Below are 24,191 nucleotides of genomic sequence, written 5' to 3' on the forward strand. Positions count from 1 at the left end.
TTGAATGCACGGGTGACAAGTTCAGTGAGCAAAAACTAGCTGAAGGTTTTTCATTTTACATGAAGTATTTTAGGATCGTTTTTACTGCAGGTGGTTCTCTAGGGAGGCATCAAGACTGGAGTTTTATTCCTTGAGCTTACTGTTCTATAAGTAAGTAAATTGATGTTATATATGTTTTTCTTTTTAAAATGCTTTTCAGGGTATCTGGGTGGCTCAGTCGGTTAAGTGTCCAACTCCGAATCTCAGCTCAGGTCATGATCTCAAGCCCCCCAGTCTGGACGTGGAGCCTACTCAAAAAAAAAAAAAAGAAAGAAAGAAAATACTTTTCAAGTTAATGTGTCTTCAACCCCAGCAGCATTTATTAATGCTTGTGATGTTCCATGCCACGCTTTCAGCGGTGCTCTTGAGGCCACCTTTTTTTCTGTGACTTACTGGGTTTGAAACCAGCTTCATTATCAACTAGCTGTTACATTAGGTTTATACTTAACTTCTCTAAGCTTCAGTTTTCTTATCTTTATTTAAAATTTTTTTTAATATTTATTTATTTTAGAGGGAGCGTGTGTGTACAGGGGAGAGGAGAAAGAGAAACCCAAGCAGATTCCACACTGAGCACGGAGCCCGGTGAGGGGCTTGATCTCATGACCCTGAGATCACAGCCTCAGCCAAAAATAAGACTCAGATGCTTAAATGACTGCACCACCCAGGCGCCCCCAATTTTCTTATCTTTAAAATGAGAACATCTGTAAGCTAGATGATACCTAGCTTACAGAGTTGATGTAAGAAATAATTGAGATCATGCCTATCGGGTTTAGCGCAACGTCTGGAACATAGCAAACGTTTCGTTGGTTATTGTCATTAAACCACTAGGAGCATCCATTTAGAAACAGAGACTGGGGATGGTAAAATGTATCGTATGATGACAACAAACACTTAGACTTCAGGAGAAATTCCCCTAAGAAGCAGTCTAGGAAACTGCCGCTTGTGTGTTCTGTTGTCCCCTGTGGCATTTCCTCCATAGGGTCACATGCTGGTTTGTCTTCCAAAGGGGAGCTGCTCAGGGGAGTGTCACGACCTGGTTTCATAGTACAGATGGCCACTGATTTAACGATGTTTTTTACTAGATGATGCCAATGTGGTGCCGATTCAGTAGGAACCCTTCCAGTTTTGAATTTTGATCTTTTCTCAGGCTGGCTGTATTAGGGAAGATCTCCTCATGTGATGCCGGGCTCTGGCAGCCACAATGCCCTGTCAGCCATATGATCATTATGGTCCATAACCAATACCCTGACAACTGTTCTATCTCTTGTACAACCATTCTGTTCTTCACCTTCAGTGCAGTATTCAATAAATTTCATGAGCTGCTCAACACCTTAGCATAAAATAAGCTTTGTGTTAGGTGATTTTGCCCAACTGGAGGCTACCGTGAGTGTTCTGAGCACGTTTAGGGTAGATGAGCTAAGTTATGTTTGGCAGGTTTGGTGCATTAAGTGCATTTTCGCTGTATGATATTTTCAATTTATGATAGGTTTATTGGGACATAACCCCTATTGTAAGTTAAGAAAGTTCTGTATTTTCATTTATGACAATATTTGTCACTTCTTTTATTTTTAAAGGTTTTATTTATTCATGAGAGACACAGAGAGAGAGAGGCAGAGACACATGCAGAGGGAGAAGCAGGCTCCACACAGGGAGCCCGACATGGGACTCGATCCCAGGTCTCCAGGATCACACCCTGGGCTGAAGGCAGCACTAAAACTCTGAGTCACCGGGGCTGCCCAACATCTGTCACTTCTTGAGCACCAATTCTATTTCAGATCCTATTCTAATTGTGTTAAAATATCATCTTATGGTTTCTTTTTTTTATGATGACCCAATAAGGTAGGCTTTATCTCTCCATTTCAGAAATAATAAAATTGATTTAGAAATAAAAGGTAACTTAGCCTTAGCCAAGACTGCATAGCCTCTACCTAACGGTAAAGCCACAATCGTTTCCAGCCAGAACGGATTCCAAAATAAATGCTCTTGACCACCACCCTGTAAGGAGAAGTAAAAGAAGGACAGGAATAGTTGAAGGGGAGGGAAAGATACTTCCAAATATGGAGACAGGTTTGGTCGTTTATATTTTTAGTAAGTTTAAAATAAATGGTATTTTATTTTGTAATCAGTTACATTGGGCAATAGGTCAAAGTGTGTGATGATAAAGTTAGTAAAGCTTTTCTTACTTTATCAACAATTGGCCCTCAGAGCTATATGAGAACTTTGTCTTCTTCCAGTTTTATGGAAGTATGTAGTTGTCATACACTGTGTAAGTTTAAGGTATAGAGCATAATGACTTCACATATGAATATATTGCAAAATGATTACCGTACTAAGTGTAATGAACACCCATCCCACCCATCCCACCCATCCCCTTATGTAGGTCCCCAAAACAATTTTTTCCCTGGGTTGAGACCTTTGAGGGATTTACTCTTTAGTAGTTTTCCAATAGATGCTGCAGTCGGCCTAACCATAGCCATCACATTGTACATTACGTCCCAGCCCATATTTATCTTGTACGAAAGAGACTTTTGGGATGATCTGATGGAGGAGGAAAGTGATTTCTAAAGAGGCGAAGTGATTTGCTTCTTTGGACCAGTTCACTAATCCAGCCTCACTCTGTGGAAGACAGGAAGGATGCCAGCCAAAACTTCGTCTCTCCTTCACCAGACATTTTTGAGAAACCAAAGAAGGGAGAGGTCGGTTTTGCTGAGGGGCCTGGCAGGGGACTTCCCAGAGGGCCTGCCACAGGCTATCCAGGGAGGGGAAGGGAGAGGAAGGGAGAGGGATGGGGTTCCGGGCAGGGCCAGCGGCCTGGGCCTTGATCAGGGCCTAAACTGCGCCTCTATCCCAGAGCCACGGTGCTCGGTATTCTTTTTTTTTATAAATTTATTTTTTATTGGTGTTCAATTTGCCAACATATAGAATAACACCCAGTGCTCATCCTGTCAGGTGCCCCCCTCTGTGCCCATCACCCAGTCACCCCCACCCCCCGCCCTCCTCCCCTTCCACCACCCCTAGTTCGTTTCCCAGAGTTAGGAGTCTCTCATGTTCTGTCTCCCTTTCTGATATTTCCCACTCATTTTTTCTCCTTTCCCCTTTATTCCCTTTCACTTTTTTATATTCCCCATATGAATGAGACCATATAATGTTTGTCCTTCTCCGATTGACTTACTTCACTCAGCATAATACCCTCCAGTTCCATCCACGTCGAAGCAACTGGTGGGTATTTGTCGTTTCTAATGGCTGAGTAATATTCCATTGTATACATAGGCCACATCTTCTTTATCCGTTCATCTTTCGATGGGCACCGAGGCTCCTTCCACAGTTTGGCTATTGTGGACATTGCTGCTATAAACATCGGGGTGCAGGTGCAATGAAACGCCGGGACACCTGCACTCAGTATTCCTGGAGGAGGAGTGGACAAAGGAGTGAGGCAGCAGAGAACTCGAAGGGAAGGCCCGACCAGCAGGGTTCTGGCACCTGCTCCAGCGTAGCCTCTAGGGCAGCGTGAGCTTTGAGTCCAGGTCCCAGATTCCCTTTGTTACTGCATGGACGAGCTCCTGAGCCCTGGGCTTCCTTGTGTCGAATGAACCAAGATCATAAATAACAGTCCATATCCCATGGGGCTTTTCAAGGGATTAAGTGAGACATTATATACAAATAAGAAGAAGACCTAGTACCGAACAAATCTCCAATCTATATGAGTTGCTGCTAATTTATTATCATACTAAAGTAATCTGTACTTTCCCCATCGGGCATTGGAGGCCCCTGAGAGGTTTTGAGCAGATGATCAGATTTGCATTTCTGAGAGCTCAACTGGCTGCAGGATGGAGGTTGGAGGAATTGCTGGCGCTGGGCCTAGGGAGGCTGACAGGGCAGTGCAGACTGGAGGCCGGGCTGCGGCTGGCCCAGAGAAGGGTGGAGGGGGCCTGCCCGGAGCCACAGGGATGGAGCAGGATGGAGAGCAGGAAGGACATGCCAGGGCTGGGGAGCCACAGTTTGGGACAAGCAGGGTCTGAGCTTATTCCCAGGGTTCCAGTTGGCGGGACTGGGCAGGTGAGATGCCTCTACTGGGAGGTGCCGTAGCCTGTGCTAGAGCAGGAGGGAGGGCCCAGGACCGTCCACATGGAGAGCTTCGGGGACCCTTTGCTGAGTCCGGAGCCCAGGAAAGATGTCGAGCTAGAGACGGATTTCAAGGTCATCGGCCCGGGTCACATCAGGATTTAGTAGCACGTGAGCTGCACAAATGGAGGCCTTTTTACTTCAGAGCTGGGTTTTTGCCAGCGCTTTATTATTTCTACCATGCATTTCAAAAGGCCCTGGAAGCCAAACATTAGAAAATGGTGAAAACGAATGCATTTGACTCAAATATCATTGAAATGCTCCACTGCCTGCATTTGTGATATCCTTGTTTCTCTTATGTCAAACTGCCTGGGCCAAGAGCACGGGTTCGACAGAGATCTAGCAGAAAGGGGAGTGATTACTCTGGTGAAGCTCAGCTTCTCAGCAGCACTGTTCTAGAAGCTGTGCTCTGGGCACATCGATTATATCCAGAGGACATGATCTCTTACTCTGAACTTGCTCCTCCAACTCAATCAAGGCTACCTGGAGCCTGGACGGCCTCAGGAAGCCACAGACCCCTTACCTCGGCCTCAAAACAGACTACTCCAGACAGGACAGGGCTCCTTTCAAAGCTGTCCATGTGTGGGGAGCGCCTGGGTGGCTCGGTGGATTGAGGGTCTGTCTTCAGCTCAGATCATGATCTCAGAGTCTGCTTCTCCCTGTACTTCTGTACTCTTGCTCTCTTGCTCTCACTCTCAAATAAATAAATATTTAAAAAAAAAACTGTCCATATAGAGGACCATCAGTCCATCTTGCCAGATGTTTCCTGTGCCTCTCTCACTTGAGGCTTTGCCTTCTCATGGTGGTGCATGATAAGGAGCCAACAGCCTGCCCTCTGCCAGCCAAAGAGTAGGGTCCGGTAAGTGGCAGGCTGGGAGCCCATCCCTCTTACAGGGAAGCACCCTGATGAGGTTTGTTTGTCTGGTTCAGATTGCTCTGAACCTCAGTCTCTAGTTACCCTGACAAGGAAACCAACGTGATGATTCCCAGGTTTCCATGCTCCAGGCGACGATACTTGGCAGTGTGCCCGCCTGGGGAGACATGGTGTATTGGCCAGGCTGGATGGCATCTGCAGCCCCCTCCTCAGTGTTCACTGAGACCCCTCCCCTCTCCTGGGCTCCAGCCAGCCGAGCCACAGTTGACCACAGGAATGGGGAAGCAGCCCACTAGGAGTCTGGGAGATCCCATCCTGGGGGTCACCCAGGCATCACCAAGCCTGTCTTGAGCAGGTGGCTAGGTAAATGCAAACTCAGAGCTGTGGAGATACAGCAGACTAAGTACAAAACAGCAGAAGGCAAGGAGAGAGGAGTTTGATGACTTGCGCGTGGAAAAGGAGGCAAGACCTCACAAAGTGCAGTCTCTGTGAATGCCATCTGTGTTGTTAGCAAGGGGTTAAGACAGGAAAGCGGATGGGCACCTGGCTGGCTCAGTTGGTAGAGTGTGCAACTCGATCTTGGGGTTGTGAGTTCAAGCCCCATGTTGGGTGTAAAGATTACTTAAAAAGGAAAAAAAAAAGGGAAAGCAAAGGACACAAGAATAGAACATGGGTGTCCATAGCTATTTGCATGTGTGTATATACGGATTTATAAGGAAATTCTGCCGTATCAGAGGCATTGCTCAATTCCTAGGACCATCGAGGCAAAACCAGAGTCCCTTCCAATCCTAACATCCCGCGCCACCAGTGTTGTTGATGAATAAGCTGAAGCTAGTAGCACCAAGCATCGCGAGTGTCCTACGTTGTCATTGTAAACTCTCTGGCTCGTGAGCAGCAGCAGGCATTCCCAGGACAGTGCCCATTTGAGGAAGATGGTGTGCTGTCATGGGCCAAGGGGGCCACATCTCCCCAAGGAGAGGGCCTCACGGGAGCCTCTGGGCCATGTCTGCCCTGCTGGGTCCTCCTCAGCCACAGCACTCCCCAGCACGGTGGGAAGTGAGCACGGAACATTCCTAAAATAATTGGAAGTTTGCATTTTCCTTGCATCTTAGCCCATGCTAACCCACAGAGAAGGGAGTCTCCCTGCCCCCCTCGCTGGACTGTTTGCTTTGGAGCACGGCTCTGCCCTGCGGTGCTGCTCAGCCCGAGGAACCCCAGACTTCTACCACTTGTGCCTGCTTGTTTCCAAGAAGGCACTGGCCACCGATGAGTTGGAATTGGCCTTCTATTCTGAGGCTGTAGCTTTTTCAAACGGTGTACGAGGAAACACTCAGATGAATTATCTAGAAGGAAAAGCCCAATGAAGATGACTGCAGTCCCCTAACCTCATCCCCCTTGTTTCAAATAGATTTGCCCAGTATTCTATTTCATTAGTGTGTGTGTCTGGGGAAAGGGGGCGACTGACAGTTGTTGGAATGGAAACCTGGTTCCCTTGAGTTAGTTTCTGAGTGTCCTCTTGACTAAGTATTTCCAGCCCTGCTGAAGGAAAGACCAGAGTCTATGGTGGGAGGGGCAGGGGTTGCTTTTAGCTGGGAATATCAGACTGCATTCCAAACGTAGGGCCAGCCTGGCACAGACTAAAGGTCCAGGTCATCAACCGTGCTTTCAGTTCTCAAGTGAAGGGCTGGGTAAGTGGGGACATACTTTTTGCTCAGGGATGATTTCTTGTCTGAATAAGCCCTAAGCTTGCTCCCTTCGTGTCCTGAAATGCTTGTGCATTGTAGTGTGAGGCGTCCAGGCTGTTTTGGGTCTACCTTCCAGCCAGAAAGGATGGTCAGTGTTCCTGACATCTATCTGTCCCTTAACTTTCCAAGATGCAAAAAATTATTTTGGTATCAGGTACCGACCTAGAATCTAATAGTTGTTAAAAGAAAGGGAAGACATGGAAGGTTCTAAGTGCAGAAGAGAATGAGAGCAAACACAGCTTCCTCTGAAACTGGGGGGATGGAGGCGGGAAGGCCAGGTGGCTCAATGTAGCGGAGGGATGGTGTTGACGTTGAAAGGGATGTGTGGGAGAAGAATGAGCCACGAAGGACCTCCAGGTGACCAATGGGACTGGAAATTGTGAGCCGAGAGAGAGGAGGGGAGTGTGAGATGGGCGTAGGGGGTATCTACCTATGATAAAGCTGAAGGAGGTAGGAAAATTGGACATCCACATGCAGAAGAATGAAACTAGACCATTCTCTTACACCATACACAAAGATAAACTCAAAATGGATGAAAGATCTAAATGTGAGACAAGATTCCATCAAAATCCTAGAGGAGAACACAGGCAATACCCTTTGAACTTGGTCACAGCAACTTTTTGCAATATACATCCACGAAGGCAAGAGAAACAAAAGCAAAAATGAACTATTGGGACTTCATCAAGATAAGAAGCTTCTGCACAGCAAAAGAAACAGTCCACACAACTCAAAGACAACCTACAGAATGGGAGAAGATATTTGCAAATGACCTATCAGATAAAAGGCTAGTTTCCAAGACCTATAAAGAACTTATTAAACTCAACACCAAAGAAACAAACAATCCAATCATGAAATGGGCAAAAGACATGAAGAGAAATCTCACAGAGGAAGACATAGACATGGCCAACATGCACATAAGAAAATGCTCTGCATCACTTGCCATCAGGGAAATACAAATCAAAACCACAATGAGATCCCACCTCACACCAGTGATAATGGGGAAAATTAACAAGGCAGGAAACAAATGCTGGAGAGGATGTGGAGAAAGGGGAACCCTCTTGCACTGTTGGTGGGAATGTGAACTGGTGCAGCCACTCTGGAAAATTGTGTGGAAGTTCCTCAAAGAGTTAAAAATAGACCTGCCTTACGACCCAGCAATTGCACTGCTGGGGATTTACCCCAAAGATACAGATGCAGTGAAACGCCAGGACACTGCACCCCGATGTTTCTAGCAACAATGTCCACAATAGCCAAACTGTGGAAGGAGCCTCGGTGTCCATCGAAAGATGACTGGATAAAGAAGCTGTGGTCTATGTATACAGTGGAATATTCCTCAGCCATCAGAAACAATGAATACCCACCATTTGCTTCGACGTGGATGGAACTGGAGGGTATGATGCTGAGTGAAATAAGTCAATCAGAAAAGGACAAACATTATGTGGTCTCATTCATTTGGGAATATAAAAATTAGTGAAAGGGAATAAAGGGAAAGGAGAGAAGATGAGTGAAAATATCAGTGAGGGAGACAAAACATGAGAGACCCCCTAACTCTGGGAAATGAACAAGGGGTGGTGGAAGGGGAGGTGGGCGGGGGGTTGGAGTGACTGGGTGATGGGCACTGAGGGGGGCACTTGGCGGGATGAGCACTGGGTGTTACGCTAAATGTTGGCAAATTGAACTCTAATAAAAAAAATTTTTAAATATGTATCTGTGAAAAAAATGAAGGAGGAAACAATAGGACGAGGAGGGTAATTTGTAAGTAGTTTCTAAGGACAGAGGTGAAGAGCAAACCCACTTCTCCCCTTCCAACAGAAGGCTATAGAACATACAGTAACTAATGCCCTGTGATACCAGGGACCCAGCAGAGTGCAGAGTGGATTTGGTCCTGGCAGTTCTGAGAATTTTCCAAGGAAATGCAAGGGAAGATTTGCCAAGCAGGGGTGAGCTGAGGCTGGGCGCCTTCTCACTGAGCATAGAGGAGGTGAGGGGGCGCCAGGTGTGGGCGAGGAGAGCGCCGCAGAGCTTAGTTCTCCTAGATGGAGCCAGAAGGATGCTCTGGGCCCCATGGTGTGAGCAGGGCCATGGAGCAATGGGCAGAGAGGGCAGAGAGGAGGAGCCTAGAGCAGGAGGAAGCTGGGAAGGTGGCCCCGGGTAGGGATTTGGTGGTCAAACCAGGCAGGAAACACATGTGGGACCTCGGAGGGGAAGCACTACTGGTAGAGAGCAGGTGGGGAGGGAGAGGGAAGGGAAACTGGGTTCAGGTGACCTTGTGGCTTCTGAGGTTGTAGGAATTGCAGGCAAAAGGAAAGAAGTGGGAACCAAGCAGAGAGGTCAACAAATTCCTGGGAGGGTGGCGAGTATAGAAGGGGACAGGAGGGCAGCCCGGTGGCTCAGTGGCTTAGTGCCGCCTTCAGCCCAGGGCTTGATCCTGGAGACTCGGGATTGAGTCCTGCATCGGGCTCCCTGCCTGGAGCCTGCTTCTCCCTCTGCCTGTCTGTGTGTGTGTGTGTGTGTGTTGTGTGTGTGTGTGTCTCTCATGAATAAATAAAATCTTTAAAAAAAGGGGGGGGGGACAGGAATTTGAGCATGGTGGTGGCCGGTTATGTGTGTTCAGACAAGAGCCACGCAGCCTAGAAGGGCAAGGGCAAGCCACCCTCTCGGTAAACCTCCGATGGGCACATGATGGAGGCTTTCCTGGGAAGGCAGTAGGGGACCCAGGGTCTGGGCACCCCACCTCCACCCCAGAAACTCTTTAAAAGAAGCATCTCTGCCTCTGTTTCAGGATCGCTGGTGACACCGCCCTCAACAAAAACATCCACGAGTCGGTCAGTGCCCAGATCCGCAAGAACTTCGCCAAGAGCAAGTGGAGAGTAAGTCTTGAGTCTTTATTCTTGAGATTTAATTAATCCGAGGTGAACTGAAAACCCCTCCCATGACACTTGCCTGTGGTTGGAGCGTTATTATTTCTAACAGTCACTGTCCCCCAGGTCTGATGACAGTCCCCAGAACCTCACCCAGAAAATCTTGCTAATTTTAAAACCGATAATGATGAAGCCTCAGAGGGGGTGTCGTGGTGTGGGAGGGGTAAAGTCCGCGATTTAACATTCCCCCTCTGCGATTCAAAATAGCAATGGTTCATGCCTTTTGCCCATTTCATGATTGGATTGTTTGTTTCTTTGCTGTTGAGTTTAATAAGTTCTTTATAGATCTTGGAAACTAGCCCTTTATCTGATACGTCATTTGCAAATATCTTCTCCCATTCTGTAGGTTGTCTTTGAGTTTTGCGGACTGTTTCTTTTGCTGTGCAGAAGCTTCTTACCTTGATGAAGTCCCAACAATTCATTTTGCTTTTGTTTCTCTTGCCTTCGTGGATGTATCTTGCAAGAAGTTACTGTGGCCAAGTTCAAAAAGGGTGGTGCCTGTGTTCTCCTCTAGGATTTTGATGGAATCTTGTCTCACATTTAGATCTTTCATCCATTTTGAGTTTATCTTTGTGTATGGTGCAAGAGAGTGGTCTAGTTTCATTCTTCTGCATGTGGATGTCCAATTTTCCCAGCACCATTGATTGAAGAGACTGTCCTATTTCCAGTGGATCGTCTTTCCTCCTTTGTCGAATATTAGTTGACCATAAAGTTGAGGGTCCACTTCTGGAGTCTCTGTTCTGTTCCATTGATCTATGTGTCAGTTTTTGTGCCAGTACCACACTGTCTTGAAAAAAAAAATAGCAATAGTGGCGGCTCTTACTCAGAGGCTGTTTCTTAGGAACATAATTCCTGTTGTCTGCCTTTCTTTTGCTAGAACTTTGATTAGTTGACTTCTGTTAAAGCGATATGAAAGGGGTGGCAGGGGGCACCCAGGGAAACCCTGTTTAGGAGAGTCTAAACCCTAGGTTCTAATCAGTTTGCATAAGTTGAGAGCTGGCTGTGTTGCCAGGAGACACTGTACAGAAACAAAATTAATTCCACGGACCTACAATCAGCACACTCGCACCAATAGCAGGAAAATAAAAACTACTGAAAACATCATCAAAAAGTACCACTTAGGATACGGTCTTTTTACAATATGCCTTTGATTCTAAAAGGCACTTCTCTTAAGTGACGGAGAAAATTGGTTTACATTTATTCTAGATGTTTACTAGGTCAGAAGAGAAGAGTATCTGTTTAAATCTCCAAAATACATCTCCTTGGGGGGAGGGGGCGCCTGGACACAAAATCCCTGTCATTTTGGGAGAAGGGGCAAGATGAGCATCCGCTCTAAGGGATTGTGTGAGAAGGCTCTGAGAAGTCTGAAATGCTCCGGGTAACGGGAGAAATGACAGGACACGACTCTGAGTCTTTTCTAAATTGGCCAGACTGTGTTGTCTGATTCTCCCCTTTCTTAAATTTCAGCAAGCATTTAATGCCACGGCCGTCGTGAGGCATATGAGGAAGCTCCATCTCGGCAGCAGCCTGGACAGTTCAAATGCAAGTGTTTCCAGCAGCCTCAGCTTGGCCAGCCAAAAAGATTGTGCGTATGTAGCAAGGACTGAACTTTTCGACTGGCATTTCAGGCCCCGCTAGGGTGGGGAGGCGGGAACCCACGTCTGCGAGCACCCCGTGTTTGGTACTTCATGTCGTGTAACGTCCCTGCCAACCCTGGGACATTGTTTAATTTGAAAGAATCTCTGCTAGACGTTTAATTATTGGATATTCACACAATAGTGGGCCTCATTATTCCCATTTTTAGATGAGAAATCTGTGGCTCCCGGCCCGGCCTGGCCATGTCTGTCTGGACAAAAGCCCAGACACTTTCCGATCTGTCTCCTTCCCCTGAGGTTTGCTCCTCGCCATGCGTCCTTCTTAGGGGTTGAGGAAGCGATGGCGGAGGCTCATGACAGCCTGATCTCAATGGGTTTTAATATCTGGCTTTTTTGATGAGGATGGTGATCACTGGGCCTGAAGCAGATGACGTGCATTGGCTTTGGAGTCCGAGTAATAGTAAGAATATTAGACAGTCCCTCATCTTTGCGTGGACTGTTAGGTCTTTGAGGGCACGCTCACACTCACACTTACTTTTCCCTCCCCCACTCCCCACCACCCCCTAGTATATTTATCTTAATCCCACATTAGGCCGCCCCAGTGGCTCTTGTCCACTTCAGAGCAGTTGCTTTGATGGTCCCATTGGCCCTCATCTCCTTGATCATTGAGGCGTTTGGTCTCACACTGGTCATCACATTTCATCCCATTACCCTCGGAAAAGGTAACCAATAGTCCCTGTCTAAATAGTCTTCCTGTCTCATCCAGGAATGTGAGCCCTTAAATTTTCCCAATAAATCTCCATGAGCATCCCCTGGCCTAGCTGTGCCCTGTGGTACACCCACGTATATTGGATCTCCCTATGTGGGGGCCTCCCAAGGTCACAGGCAAATGCACTACCAGGCCGAGCTGTAGGGGCTTCATCCCACATCAGGATTTTCTGATGCCAACACATGCCCTTGGGGAGCATGGCAGTGCAGCCTATGAGGGCTTTTTCTAGGCCAGGGCTGCTGGAACAGGAGGAACAGGGGATTTCCCACTGCAGTCGCTCTGTGTCACAGACGCTTCTTAGCCAGGAGTACAGAACACACACCACACGGGGGTCAGCAGGGGGATCATATTCTTTCTTTATTCTTCACATCTCTATTCATGGAGCTGTTGTGACAGCAGTTCTTATAACGACAGTATGTATTCAACACCGAGCCTGAAGCCTAGTACGTAGTAAGTGGCACCTGGTTCTGTTAGGGTGGCTAAACCATGTCATCTTTGGGTACAAAGCAGTTATGATCATATTATGAGAATGGGAGGGAAGAGTTGAGTCTAAGAGGAAAGCATTTTAAGGACCCATTGCAAACATTTTCCCAGGTAGGAAAAAATTTACAGTCAAGTGTATAAAAGTTTACCACCACCACCCCGACCCTGCTCCAAACCCAAAAGGGGAAAGGGGAAGCAAACGTTATCTTCTGAAGCCTTGACCCTGCACCCCTGTATCTGCTGTCCCCCTGCAGGTCTGGCACCCTCGACGCTCTGTAGTCTTGTTTCTTCTTCCTCGGGGGTCTCTGGAGTGGGGTCGGAGCGGAGACCGAGGCCCACCACTGTGACCACAGTGCACTCTGGAAGCAAGTGACTGGCTCTGGAGGCAGGGCCAGGGCAGGGGGCCCCCAGCGCCACCTGCCCCTCCAGAGTGATCCCACCTTGCATGGTGCGCCTTCCTGCACAGGACTGGAAGACAGAAGTTTTTTATGGCCATATTTTATACTGCAATTCTGAAGTGTTCATTTCTCACAAACTGTACTGACTCAAGGGAGCTGACGCGTAATAGGATCTGGTGCTGTACATACGAATCTTGCAAAAGCTCTGCAGGAACGGACCTCCCTCGTCCTCTCCCCCAAGCCCTGTCACTTCCGCTCTTCTCGGTATGGGTAACCGTCTATGTTGTATTTTTTCATTAATGACAAAAAAAAAAAAAAACAACCAAGGTTTCAACTGGATTATTTAAGTATTGGTAAATATTGCGCATTAGGGTTTTATTTTTTACCTTTTGAGAAATAACGCCCTTCTGATCTAGACTTAGTCACATGATCTGTATCTTTGGCTTGTCAGTAGTAGAGTTTTATGTTAACCTTTAAGAGATGTTTTGTTTTTCTTTCTTCTCTCCCCCCACCAAGGGGAATGTAAAGGTATTTTTTAAAATTCTAATAAGAGGATCGAGAATCTGTCTCCAAGGCGAAGAGTGCACTTTACTTCTATTTGTCCTCCTTCTCTCTCCTTCCCTGGAGGAGCAGCCCTCTAAGAAAACAACTCCCCGGTTCCTCGGGGCTGTCTCATGTCCAGGGCCCGCCTTGGAAAGGAACCTGCAGAAAACCTTTGCCGGCACCCACCCCCTCCAGCAGCCCCCTGGCCACCTGGAGACCCCAGGGGCCTTCTCCCACCAGTGGTCAGAAATAAAGGAGCCTGCTGCCCCGAGACGAAGGCTCACCTAAGGAGGCTTTACCTGCTGTGAAGGAGATGCCCAGCAAAGATTTAAGAGCCTGCCTTCCAGAAGGAACCAGCCACCGGTGTGTCAGAAGGGAATGCCCCGCACAGCTCCTGTTTCTCACGAGGGTGACACAGAAAGCTCGGCTCTCAGCTATGCAGTTTTGAAGTTAACCTCTCTGTTTTTTAAAAATGCATTTCTAATCTTAACACTTAAAATGGCCTCCACCTCACAGAAGTCGTTTCTGCAGATTTTTACCCTGTTCCTCTATGAGTGTTACTACCAAGGCGAGGCGAGGGAGAGAGTCCGTTGACCTGGGGTGGGAGGGAGAGGTGGCCTGCCGAGCACGCGGGACAACTGGCCCCCATGGTGAGGGCCAGAGCCAGCCTCCGCCAGGCCCCGCCAGCCCTGGGAGCCCTCCTTCTGACCAGGGCAATCTGAAAACCAAAGACCTGTGAGGGTGGTGTCACAAAAGGGCCCGGTTTGCCTGGGACTGAAGAATTTCTTGGGGTGTAGGACTCTCGTTGCTAAAACTGGCACTGTCCTGGGCGAACTGGCCACATTGTGCGTCCATGTGGTGTGTAGATGTGTGGGTGGGAAACCCAAGGCAAACCACCTCTGGGGGGTAGGAGGCTTCAGGGATGCTCCCTTGCAGAGGCATGCAGGTGGCTCCAAATGCTAGCTTTGCAAAAGCCCTCCCTCAGCCCTCCTGTCCACGCAACACCAGGAGTCTGCATTTTGCACCATCAGCCTCAGGCTGGCCACCTGTCCCTGTGGCCCAACAACTTTACAGGCAGAAGAAAATGGCATGGAGATTCTAAAGAGCATCTGAGAAAGCTGACGTCTCTCTCCGGGGGCTTTGTTAGGGTGTTGCAAAGGTGCACCTTTGTTCTGTAGTATCAGAAAACAAGCCATCAGCTGTTACAGGGGCTGGTAATTTGCCCAAATGTGGTCCCTATCACGTGTGCGTGAATAGTTGTCAAAGTAGTTGTTTGCCCCGTGAGCTAGATGCAGCCAGGTGCATTGGGAGAGCACCTTAGAAGCCAGAGTCACTGACGGGTGACTACATTATTCCCTAGAGCTGATATTTGGGGTCCATGTTCCCATCCATTAGTTTGAAAGTATGTCTCACGGGACAAGTGCAGAACAGGTCAAAGATGAGCCATGTTGCAAGCGTCCCCTCTGGGGTCTGGTCAGCCCTTGGCCATGCTAGGCCTGTAACGCTCCGGGTCTCGACAACAGCGTGCAAGGAAATGGTGACTGCTTTCAGGCCAAACGTCGACTGTGTTGAACTTGACATCAGGCAAATCCATACCGTTTCAAAGTCACCAGACTTCAGTCATTTCCTATTGTTTTAGGAAGAGGAGAAAGAACTCTTGCTCTTTGAGAGAGCCTCTGTGGCAAAAGGATCGAGGTTCTCTTTCAACCACATTTGGTATAATTTATGCTTTATTATCACATCACATGGCAAGAGAACCCAGAATGTGCCTTCTGTTGAGACCTGCCGAGGGGGACGGCCAGGCCCCAGGACCCTCGCCAATGTCAGATCCCACCAGTAGTAGCTGAGCATCTCCTATGTGCCCCCGGCCTCCACTCCCTGTGGAAGCCAGTGTGTGGCCGAGGCTCAGGGACGGCCACCGGCCCCCTCGTGGGCTTCCTTTCGACCCCAAGCTCCTCACTGGTCTCCTAAGCCTCTCAAAGCAAGTAGATGATTTTTTTCACTTGAACATGACCTGTTGAAATTGTGTTCTCGAATGGTCTCTCCCTCAGCTGCCTATCCCTCATTTCCCACTTTGCACCTCCTCGGTGAGGCTGTGGGCGAAGCGAGCAGTGAAGCAAGCAGAGCGTGAGCCGACACGCGGGCCCCCCCAGAGCAGTAGCTGATCGCTCCTAACCAGGGTACCCCAGAGTCTGGAGCGCTCACTGCTCTCCCTCGGCGAGCACTCTGGGGCCTGGGGTATTGCACTGGGATGGGGTGTAGGCAGCCGGAGCCGAGAGGGGCAGGGAGTCCTGATGGGAAGTACACATGAGCACAGAAAACTCTTAAAAAAGGAGAAGATGCCCAGATAGATTGACCGCAGCTCCAGGGCAGCGTGTGGCCCCTGGAGCGGGCAGGTGTCCCCATCTCCCACTGCCTCCGACCCCATGAGAGAACAGCAAGGATAACATCCCCCTTCATGTCTACTTTTTAAAGAAAAGAGCTATGCAGAAAGCATGCCAGAAAAAATTAAGCTGCCAGGGCTTAGCGCTCTTGACTATGGCAATGGTTCCGGTCACTTCTGAAATCCCAGCTGGGGAGCGAGGAGCAGCTTCACCTCCCTGCATGGGAGCCTGTGGCCTTCGAGAGGGTCCCTTTCTCCAACCAGCTGCTAGCGTCATGTTCAGGGAACTCAGCAGGCTGGGGCTGAACAGGCAAGGCTCCAGCACTTAGGAAGCAAGGGCCATCTGATGACAGGGATCATCATGTCGTGACCCCCAGACTCAGTTTACCTGCCCGGCACTCACCTCATCCTGTTCGTTTATCTACCTTGGCATCCAACACATCCCAGATGGGCTGTGGGTGGGAGAGAGGAACTCCCCTTCAGGATGAAGGTCAGGAACACGAGGGACCACCCCCCCACCCCTGAAAGGGGGTTGAGCCTCTCTCTCTCTCGAGGAGTGACAGCTTCATCTGATGACCCCACGGGATGTGACATTTTAAGAGCAATCTTAAACAGCAAAGACCGTATCCAGCGGAGATAACTCAGTACTTGAGCCTCGGCCTGCACTGATTCTCGCCCTGGAGCAGCCACACGGGAACCGGGGCACCGGGGCTGAGGACAGAGAGCTGGGGTGACTGCTGTGCTTCCCCCAGCAACGCTCCCCAACCCTGCGTGGCTCCCAAGGTCTCCTTCTGATGCGTGAAAGGAAAGCAAGGGCTGGCAGAGGGCAGCTCCTCCCATTTTGCAAACGAAATAAGATGTACTGCTTCCCAGGTTCACGCGCTCGCTTCTGGCGAATGAAACGAAGGGCCTCTGTTTCAACCAGCGCCCGAGCCCGTTGCATGTTCTCCTGAGACCGTCAACTACGTCCACGTTCTCTCTGCCCAGACTCGGCAATGTTTGCCTTTTCCTTAAAACACATTCCAGACCAAACACTGTTCGGTTTGTTCCAAACAGCCACAACGACAACGAAAGATGTGTATACCTGTATGTGACCCACCACTCTTTTGGGGTGCAGGGGGCACCTGGCCCTAGATTGGGGCTGCAAGTGTCCCTGACATTTGCAAACCAGCGTTCCAGCCCTTTGGTTTTCGGAATGGAAAGTGTTGAGATAGAAAAGGTGAACTGGACAGAGTCCTACACTTGGGGTGGGGGGCGGTGGGGGGGTATTTCCTGAAGACACCGAGGAACCCAGTCTGCAGCTGAGCCGGCTGCGGAGGCCAGCAGGTGGGGAGGAGAAAGGAAGGCCGTCCCCCTTCCCCCCCTGCACCCTCCTCGTGGCCCAGCGTGTCAGGCTCTGCAGCCCGGCCCCACTGTGAAGTCGCCCCCCTGCCACCTACTGCCTGAGCCGCCATCCGCTTCTGGCTCTGGGGGGCCGGGGGCTCCGCTTCTGCAAACCCGAAGGCCGTGCGTTTGGCAGCCAACCCCGCAGCATGCGGCTGCCAGGTCTGGTTTCGTGGACAAAGCAAAGTGTGGAATGGCTTCTCAGTGTCCGTATCTCTACACCAAAGGGACGAGCTGTCGCGTTCACCCCGTGTCCTGTGGCCGCTTCTGCATTTGCCGTATCTATTTTTAACCTTTTGGTCCCCGGGGGAACTTCTCATACAGTGATTTTTGTCTTCTGATTACTTACTGAATTATTTTACTTAGAGGTGATTTTATTTTCTTATGGACAGGAAAAAAACAAAAACAACACAAAGAAAACGAGAGGAGTGTTTGAGGCTTCAGTCGTAGAGATAAGTCATCACCGGGGACTCCAAAGCCCCAAACACTCGATAAATTACTCCTCAAAGGAAAACCTTAATCTGGACAGAGCGAGATTGCCAGGCGCTCGAGCCAGCCTTGCATTTCGGGGCCTGGGGGCTGGGGCTGGGCTGGCAGCCGGGCTTTCCAGGGAGAAAAAGAAGGAACAGGAGCATCGCTCGCTGGGACATGGGTCATACACACAGAAGCCTGCCACCCCCATTCCCAGGCCCTCGCATTGGAGTGTGTGACATGCCGGCCAATGACAGCAGAGAGGCCGCAGAGCATCTTTGTTTCCAAAGATGGGCGGCATGTTTTAGAGAACACTTAGTGCCACTTTCGGGTTGGACGGCATGAAAAGGCACGTTCTGTCCAGAAAAAAAAAATTGGAACAATTTCTCAATTGGCCTTAGTCACTTCTCAGAGCCCTCCCAGCAGCGAGTGAGCATGTTTTCCAAAAGCTTACAACCGGCGAATCCAGGTATGTCCCTGCGTCTATTATTATGAGGCTTGTGATTGGTTCAATTGTCCCATAAAAACACGTTTGTCCCAAAGAAGGGAAACTGTGCATTTATTCCATGCATGTAACAAACTCTGCAAGAAGTTTAACCCACATAGGTTTGCGGCACTGCAAAATTGTTCATGGGCCTATGTAGCAAATGATTCTCTGCCTTGACAATCATGTACACATATCAAGATTTCTATCATAATGATAACGAGACTGATGACTTCTTGTTTTCCTCCAATAAAGACAATTAATCACCTTCAGGGGTATGCGGTTTGTTTCCTCCATCAAGAGCGGGACTGGGGGCGGGAGGTGGTTCCAACAACTCTCTCCTCCTCTTTCCAAAGTTTGGATTTGAAGTCAGGGAGTTTGAACCGATTCCCTGGAAATTCATGAGGTTCCCTAAAATATTTCCTGTCACCTGCCCGATGAGCCCAAAGTGCCAGGAGAGGGAGGGGTGGGCGCATCTTGGCTTTGGGGCAGGTGCGAGGTGCCCCCAGTCTACCACCCTGCCCAACAGGAGAGCTCCCTTCATGAATTGCTCATTTCGAGGACCCCTCTCTAAGTAGGGTGAGCAGGCTCCCGCCCACACCTATCGGTTTGCACCCCACAGCTATGGAGTTCTCCAGGCCCAAAAGAAGATTGGTTCTGCACAGAAGGCTGCCTGCTATCTTTCCTTCTCTTGGGGGGGGGTGGGAGACAAGCATTTCACAGGTCATCAAATATATTGTGGGGAGTAGGTCTGATGACCAGACGACTCCCCCAATCCAAACAGTAAGTGGCCGTTTGCAGAGGGAAGTAAACCGCAAGTGTGTTAGAAAAACCACAGAATCGACGCTGTCCCGTGCAGCCAGTATCAGATGAAACCTGCACAGGCCTTTGTGGGAATAAAGGGCGCCCCGGAAAAATCTGGTGCACGCCGACTGACTTCTAGCCTTTTCGGAGTTCCTTACGGCTTCTCTTAGCCCAGACCCTAATTATGACATACAGCAAGCAAACATCATTGGGTGGGTTCACAGGTGACACTGTTAATGGAAATTTTATGGAACAAAAGAACTTTGGTAACCTAACCTCTTTTGAGAACCCTTTACAAGGATCTAGTAAAGACAGGACCCACCAAGCGTGATGGAAAATGTAGCCAAAGCAGATGCACTGAAGCATAAAACACGCCCTGGTGGAAAGCTGGTGTTTATTGATGCCTTGGCGTCGAAGTGTTTAAGGTCAGCTTGTGCCTGGCTTCTGGCACACTGACCAGCCCAGCCCCCTGCCCTTCCTACATTTACCCAGCCTCCCTGTGGCTCTGGGGCACTGAAATTCACCCCAAGTATCCTGTATTTTCCAGATATCACCTGGTCTGACACATTCTCTTGTATCTATCATCCGTCATGATGTACTTAGGGGCTGACAGTCTAAGAAGTAAAGACTTTTTCTGGATTGTCCATCCAGAAAAGAGCCGTGCCTGATAACAGCAGGCACAGAGCTTGACGGCAAAAGGGGATACAAACTGTGTCCAGCCAAAATCCTCCTGGCCCTACCCCCCTCACCCCCATAGCAGGACGACTACAGCAAAACTATTCCATGGAGAGAGTTTCTGAAAACAGAATGTTCACACACCTGCCGAGCCATCGGGCTGGGCTAGCCGTGGTCTCGGGGTGTGCACGTACTTGGCTATGCCAGAGAAAGATGGAGGGAGGGACGCTGTCAACCTGTGCTGAGCCCCCAGAGCATAGCCTTTCCAAAGAGCACCCCTGTTCCATGAGCTCTTCATAACGAGAGAGTGTCGCGTACGCACACACACGTGCTCTTGGACCCCTTGCAGGGGGGCTTCTGGTTGAGGGAGTGTGTAGTGGGGGCCGATCCCAGTCTGCATTCTCCAGGCCAGGCCTTGCACCCTGGCTCGGGGGGAAAGGGTCCTGGTCTCTCCACTTGATCCACACAAAGGTGCCACCCAGGGGCCAGCGGGCTTGCACATGCCCGGCGGACCGTGGAGCATCAGACTGAGCGGTGGGACAACCAGAACTTGGAGCAGGCTTTTGAGGCTGGAGAGGGCAGCCAGCGGAGAGCACAGGCTCCGGGGGAGCTCACCCAGGGGGGGGAGAGGAGGGGAGGAGCATGAGCCTTCGAGGCCATCCCTGAGGGTGGGTACACATGACAGCACTTTACAGACACCAAGTTGGCCTCAGGGCTGTAGGAAACTGTGGGAGCCTGCTTGGCCGCACACCAGGGACCCAGGGAGAGTTTATCTTTCCTTCAGGTCCTTTGGCAGCAGAGAAATTAGATCCCAGGGCCTGTGGAACCCACAAACCCTCCTTCACCCATCCCCCCACCGAGTCCCACCCTGGCCCTTCACGTGGACCCTGTGATAAGCTTTCATTCATTCATTCAACATCTTCTGGGCACCTACTATAATCGAGAGTTTTCATGCATCCTGCAAAAACAACAACGACAACGAGGTAAATCTGCCACGGACATGCCCCTCTGAGGCTGCAGGAGAAAGGGACTTGCAGGAGGGGCCTGGAAGCAAGGGTAGAGTTGGAGGGCAAGAAGCAAGTAGGGGCAGTGCGAGCAAGGACGTGGGTGCAGACGCAACAGCACGAATCTCCCAGGGCAAGAGGGGGGTAGGCAGGCCAGGGGAGCCTTGGCGTTAGCAGCACCCACAAGAATAGTGATGATGACATCATGTGCGGACCAGTCACTGACTTCTAGATACTGTGTAAGGGCCCCCCCCACCCCGTCCAGCATCTTGTTTACCCATCAGCCTGATGGGAAGGTGGCTTCAGCTGGGACTGATACCAAGGCCACTGTGCCACCCGGCCTCGCGTGATTTTGTCCAGGTCACTGGAGTCAGAAGCATGAAATCTGGACTTTATGTAGTCAGTGCGCAGGGACCACTGATGATTCCTGAATTCAGGGTTGTCGCAATCAAATCAGTTAACTCTTCAGAACCACTGTTCCCGGGGTCCAGTCCACATCTCCAAGGGACATTCATCTTCCTTAGTAGCTCAGCCCGGGCTTAGGTGTGACCCAAGAATGAGGGCCCACGGGGAGGGCAGAGGCGTCCCTCTGCTATGCTGTTCTGTTGTCCCATTTCTCAAGGAGAAATGCCACAGAAGCTGGATTTGATCTAGAATCAGAGATGCAGACAATAATCATAACACGGCTGGATTTATTTTTTTATTTTTATTTTTTATTTTTTTTTTGCAATCAGTCTCTTCTCTTGCTTGGATTCGTATCTCCGGAAAGTTCCATCCGTGCACACAGTTTCACATCTCACATGCAGACTTCCTTGTCATCTGCTATTCTCCTGCAGATCATCTTCAAAGCCGCTGATTTATTTTCAAGAAAGTGTCTCAGATGTCTTGTTTTCTTCCAGCCTCCCCTGAGAGGAACTGGATTTAGCATGAGCTCATCCACCTAATATGTTTCCATCAGTGAGGGGACTCTTTCCAGAATGACAGTGGGCCAGGAAAATGCAGCTCATGGCCAATTTATTAACCCTTTCCCTCTTGCCCACCTCTCGGCCCCTTCCTCCCCCCCCCGCCAACATTTCGCTTCCACACTGTCTTCTTCCTTGAGTGTGTCCAGATGGATTCACGTGGGCCTTGCTATGTGTGTCATCAGCTGGCGGAGAAGTTCACTCGGGACGCTGAGCCACCAGCCACACCTGGCTCTGACGGTGAAGAGCACCGCCTCCCCCCCCCCCCCCCCGCCGCCCATCCAGGGCCAGGTGGGCCCCAGCTCCTAGCTGGAGAACAGCTGACTTACGCACTCACCTGGCCCAACGTGCTCACCACATGGCGCCCCTGAGGGAGAGAAGAAGGCTTACTCAGGTGGAAGTCTCTAAAGTCATCGTCTTGTACGGGGACAGCAGTCCCCACCGTGAAGAACTGCCTCGAGGGCACAGCGAGTGGGGAACACCTGGTCTCCCTCAGGCTCAGGTGAGTCCAGCTGCTCGGAAAGCTGCACCCCAGTGCTTCACACCCATTCTCCGGGGGAGGCGTGCTGGGGTGCAGACCCTGGTTCAGCAGGTGGAAGCTGGGGCCAGGCCTTCGGCCTTTCTGACAAGCTCCCGGGCGCTGCCACCGGCCCTGGGAACCCACTTTGAGAAACGAGGGACTCGCAGGAGCCTCTTCCTCCGCATCTCACGCCTGCCTGCATGTTTGAATCACCCTGGGCACTGTTTGAAAATGTCAATGCCCCTCCAGCTGAATTGGATCTCTGGGGAGGAGAGGTGGCCTCGGGGACTCGCAGGTGCACAACCAGGGCAGCCTCGTCATCAAGCCACCTGAGCTAAGGAACCCCAGAGCTTGCAGGGGGCACCTCAGGACCATCAGCAGCCGCCTGCCTTCCCCTGAGCACCCACGACCCCAGCCCAGGCCTTCCAGCACCTGCTTCAACAAGCTCGGGCCATCTCCTCTGGTCCGAACTAACCTCTTCTCCCCACCGTGCTTTCTGGAACCCACCGTCTCTCATCAGCAAAACCCCCTACATCCTACCTGTACATGGAGAGGGCCCAGGATCTGCTTCTCCAGGCAGCAGGGATGGACCCACAGACCGGGTCACTGGGACACAAGAGACTGATTACCTCGTATGACAAACATGAGTAGTGTGCAAGCGGCCACTCGAGACTTGGGCCACGCGTATCACAGCCCTGTTATGACCCGGCTACTGCTATGGGCTCAGTTTTCTAGATGAGGACACTGAGGCACGGAGGGGTTGGGGGCTTCTCCCAACCACACCGCTAGCGAGGGGCTGTCATGGATTGAACATTGCCCCCCTAAAAATTCATATATTGAAGTAGTGACCCCCAATACTTCGGGAATGTGCCCTGATTTGGAAACCGGGTCTTTGGGGTGGATTCGAATCCAATCTGACTGGTGTCCCTATCTTTTTAAAAAGGAAATTTTTAAAGACACACAGGAGGAACAGCAGTGAAGATGAAGACAGAGTTCTGCAAGTGAGGATGCCAGAGATCCCCAGAAATTAGGGGAGAGGCCTGAAGAGATTGCTGACCCCACAGCCCTCGGAGGGACCCAACGCCTCCAACATCCCCCTCTCAGAGGTGTCACCTCCGAGAAGGTGTGAGACAACTGATCTCCGTGGTTGAAGCCACCCAGTATGGGGGACTTTGTTGTGGCGGCCCAAGGACCCCATCCAGTGACAGAGCCAAGGTTTATTTTTTTTAAGATTATATTTATTTACTCATGAGACACACAGAGAGAGGCAGAGACACAGGCAGAGGGAGAAGCAGGCTCCATGCAGGAAGCCCGACGTGGGACTCGATCCTGGGACTCCAGGATCACACCCTGGGCCAAAGGCGGCGCTAAACTGCTGAGCCACCCAGGCTGCCCTAGAGCCAGGGTTTAAATGCAGGTGCCTGATGCCAGAAGCCAGGCCCTTAGCCACCACCTGGTGGCTCCGTGGGTCACCCCACGGAGGGGGTGGCTGGGGGCACTCAGTCCGGCAGAGATGTATCCAGACTTCGTGTCTTTTCCTTTACCCTCTTCTCTCTCCCTCTTCCCTTTATTTTCTCCAGTTCTGTCGTTTCTGCTTATAGTTCTTTCCATGCATATTCATTAGCTACTGGCTGTGCGACCAAATAGCGCCAACGAAGACTCCTCCAACAGCAAATGCTGGCTCTCTCGCGGTGTCTGTGCATTGGGAGTTGCGTGCGGCCTCGCTGGGTGCCCTGGCGTCAGGTGGCTCACGACATGTGGTCCAGCTGCTGCCGGCTGGAGCTGGGACCCCTCAGGATCCGCTCGCGTGGTTGGGGCCCCTCGCTCCCACCCCCACCTCTTCGTAGGGCCTCTTTGTAGGACCGGCCAAGGAGGACGAGAGAGAACAAGTACCCAGGATGGAAACCAGTCTTTTTATGGCCTACCCTTGGACGTGATGCCATGCTGCTTGTGCCATGTGCATTAGAGCCAGGATTACCCAAGGGTGTGAGTGCCAGGACCAGGGGATCACTGGGG

The 24,191-nt window shown here is 50.4% G+C and overlaps 1 protein-coding gene across 3 annotated transcripts in view; it reads left to right on the forward strand.

Moving 5' to 3' along the window:
* Positions 1–18,482, forward strand: part of CAMK1D (calcium/calmodulin dependent protein kinase ID) — a 433,233-nt gene extending 414,751 nt beyond the window's left edge. For 2 of the 3 annotated variants that reach the window (XM_055331920.1, XM_055331922.1), the window contains 3 exons: positions 9,563–9,650; positions 11,169–11,286; positions 12,803–18,482. In XM_055331920.1, the coding sequence (XP_055187895.1) occupies positions 9,563–9,650; positions 11,169–11,286; positions 12,803–12,921 (325 nt within the window). In that variant the 3' untranslated portion in view covers positions 12,922–18,482. Of the gene's footprint in view, positions 1–9,562; positions 9,651–11,168; positions 11,291–12,802 lie in introns of all 3 variants that reach the window. The other variant, XM_055331921.1, reaches the window with a different exon arrangement.
* Positions 18,483–24,191: the final 5,709 nt, after the last annotated feature.

This window comes from Nyctereutes procyonoides, unplaced genomic scaffold (genome assembly GCF_905146905.1).
Source record: "Nyctereutes procyonoides isolate TBG_1078 unplaced genomic scaffold, NYPRO_anot_genome, whole genome shotgun sequence".
Taxonomy (NCBI): Eukaryota; Metazoa; Chordata; class Mammalia; order Carnivora; family Canidae; genus Nyctereutes; species Nyctereutes procyonoides.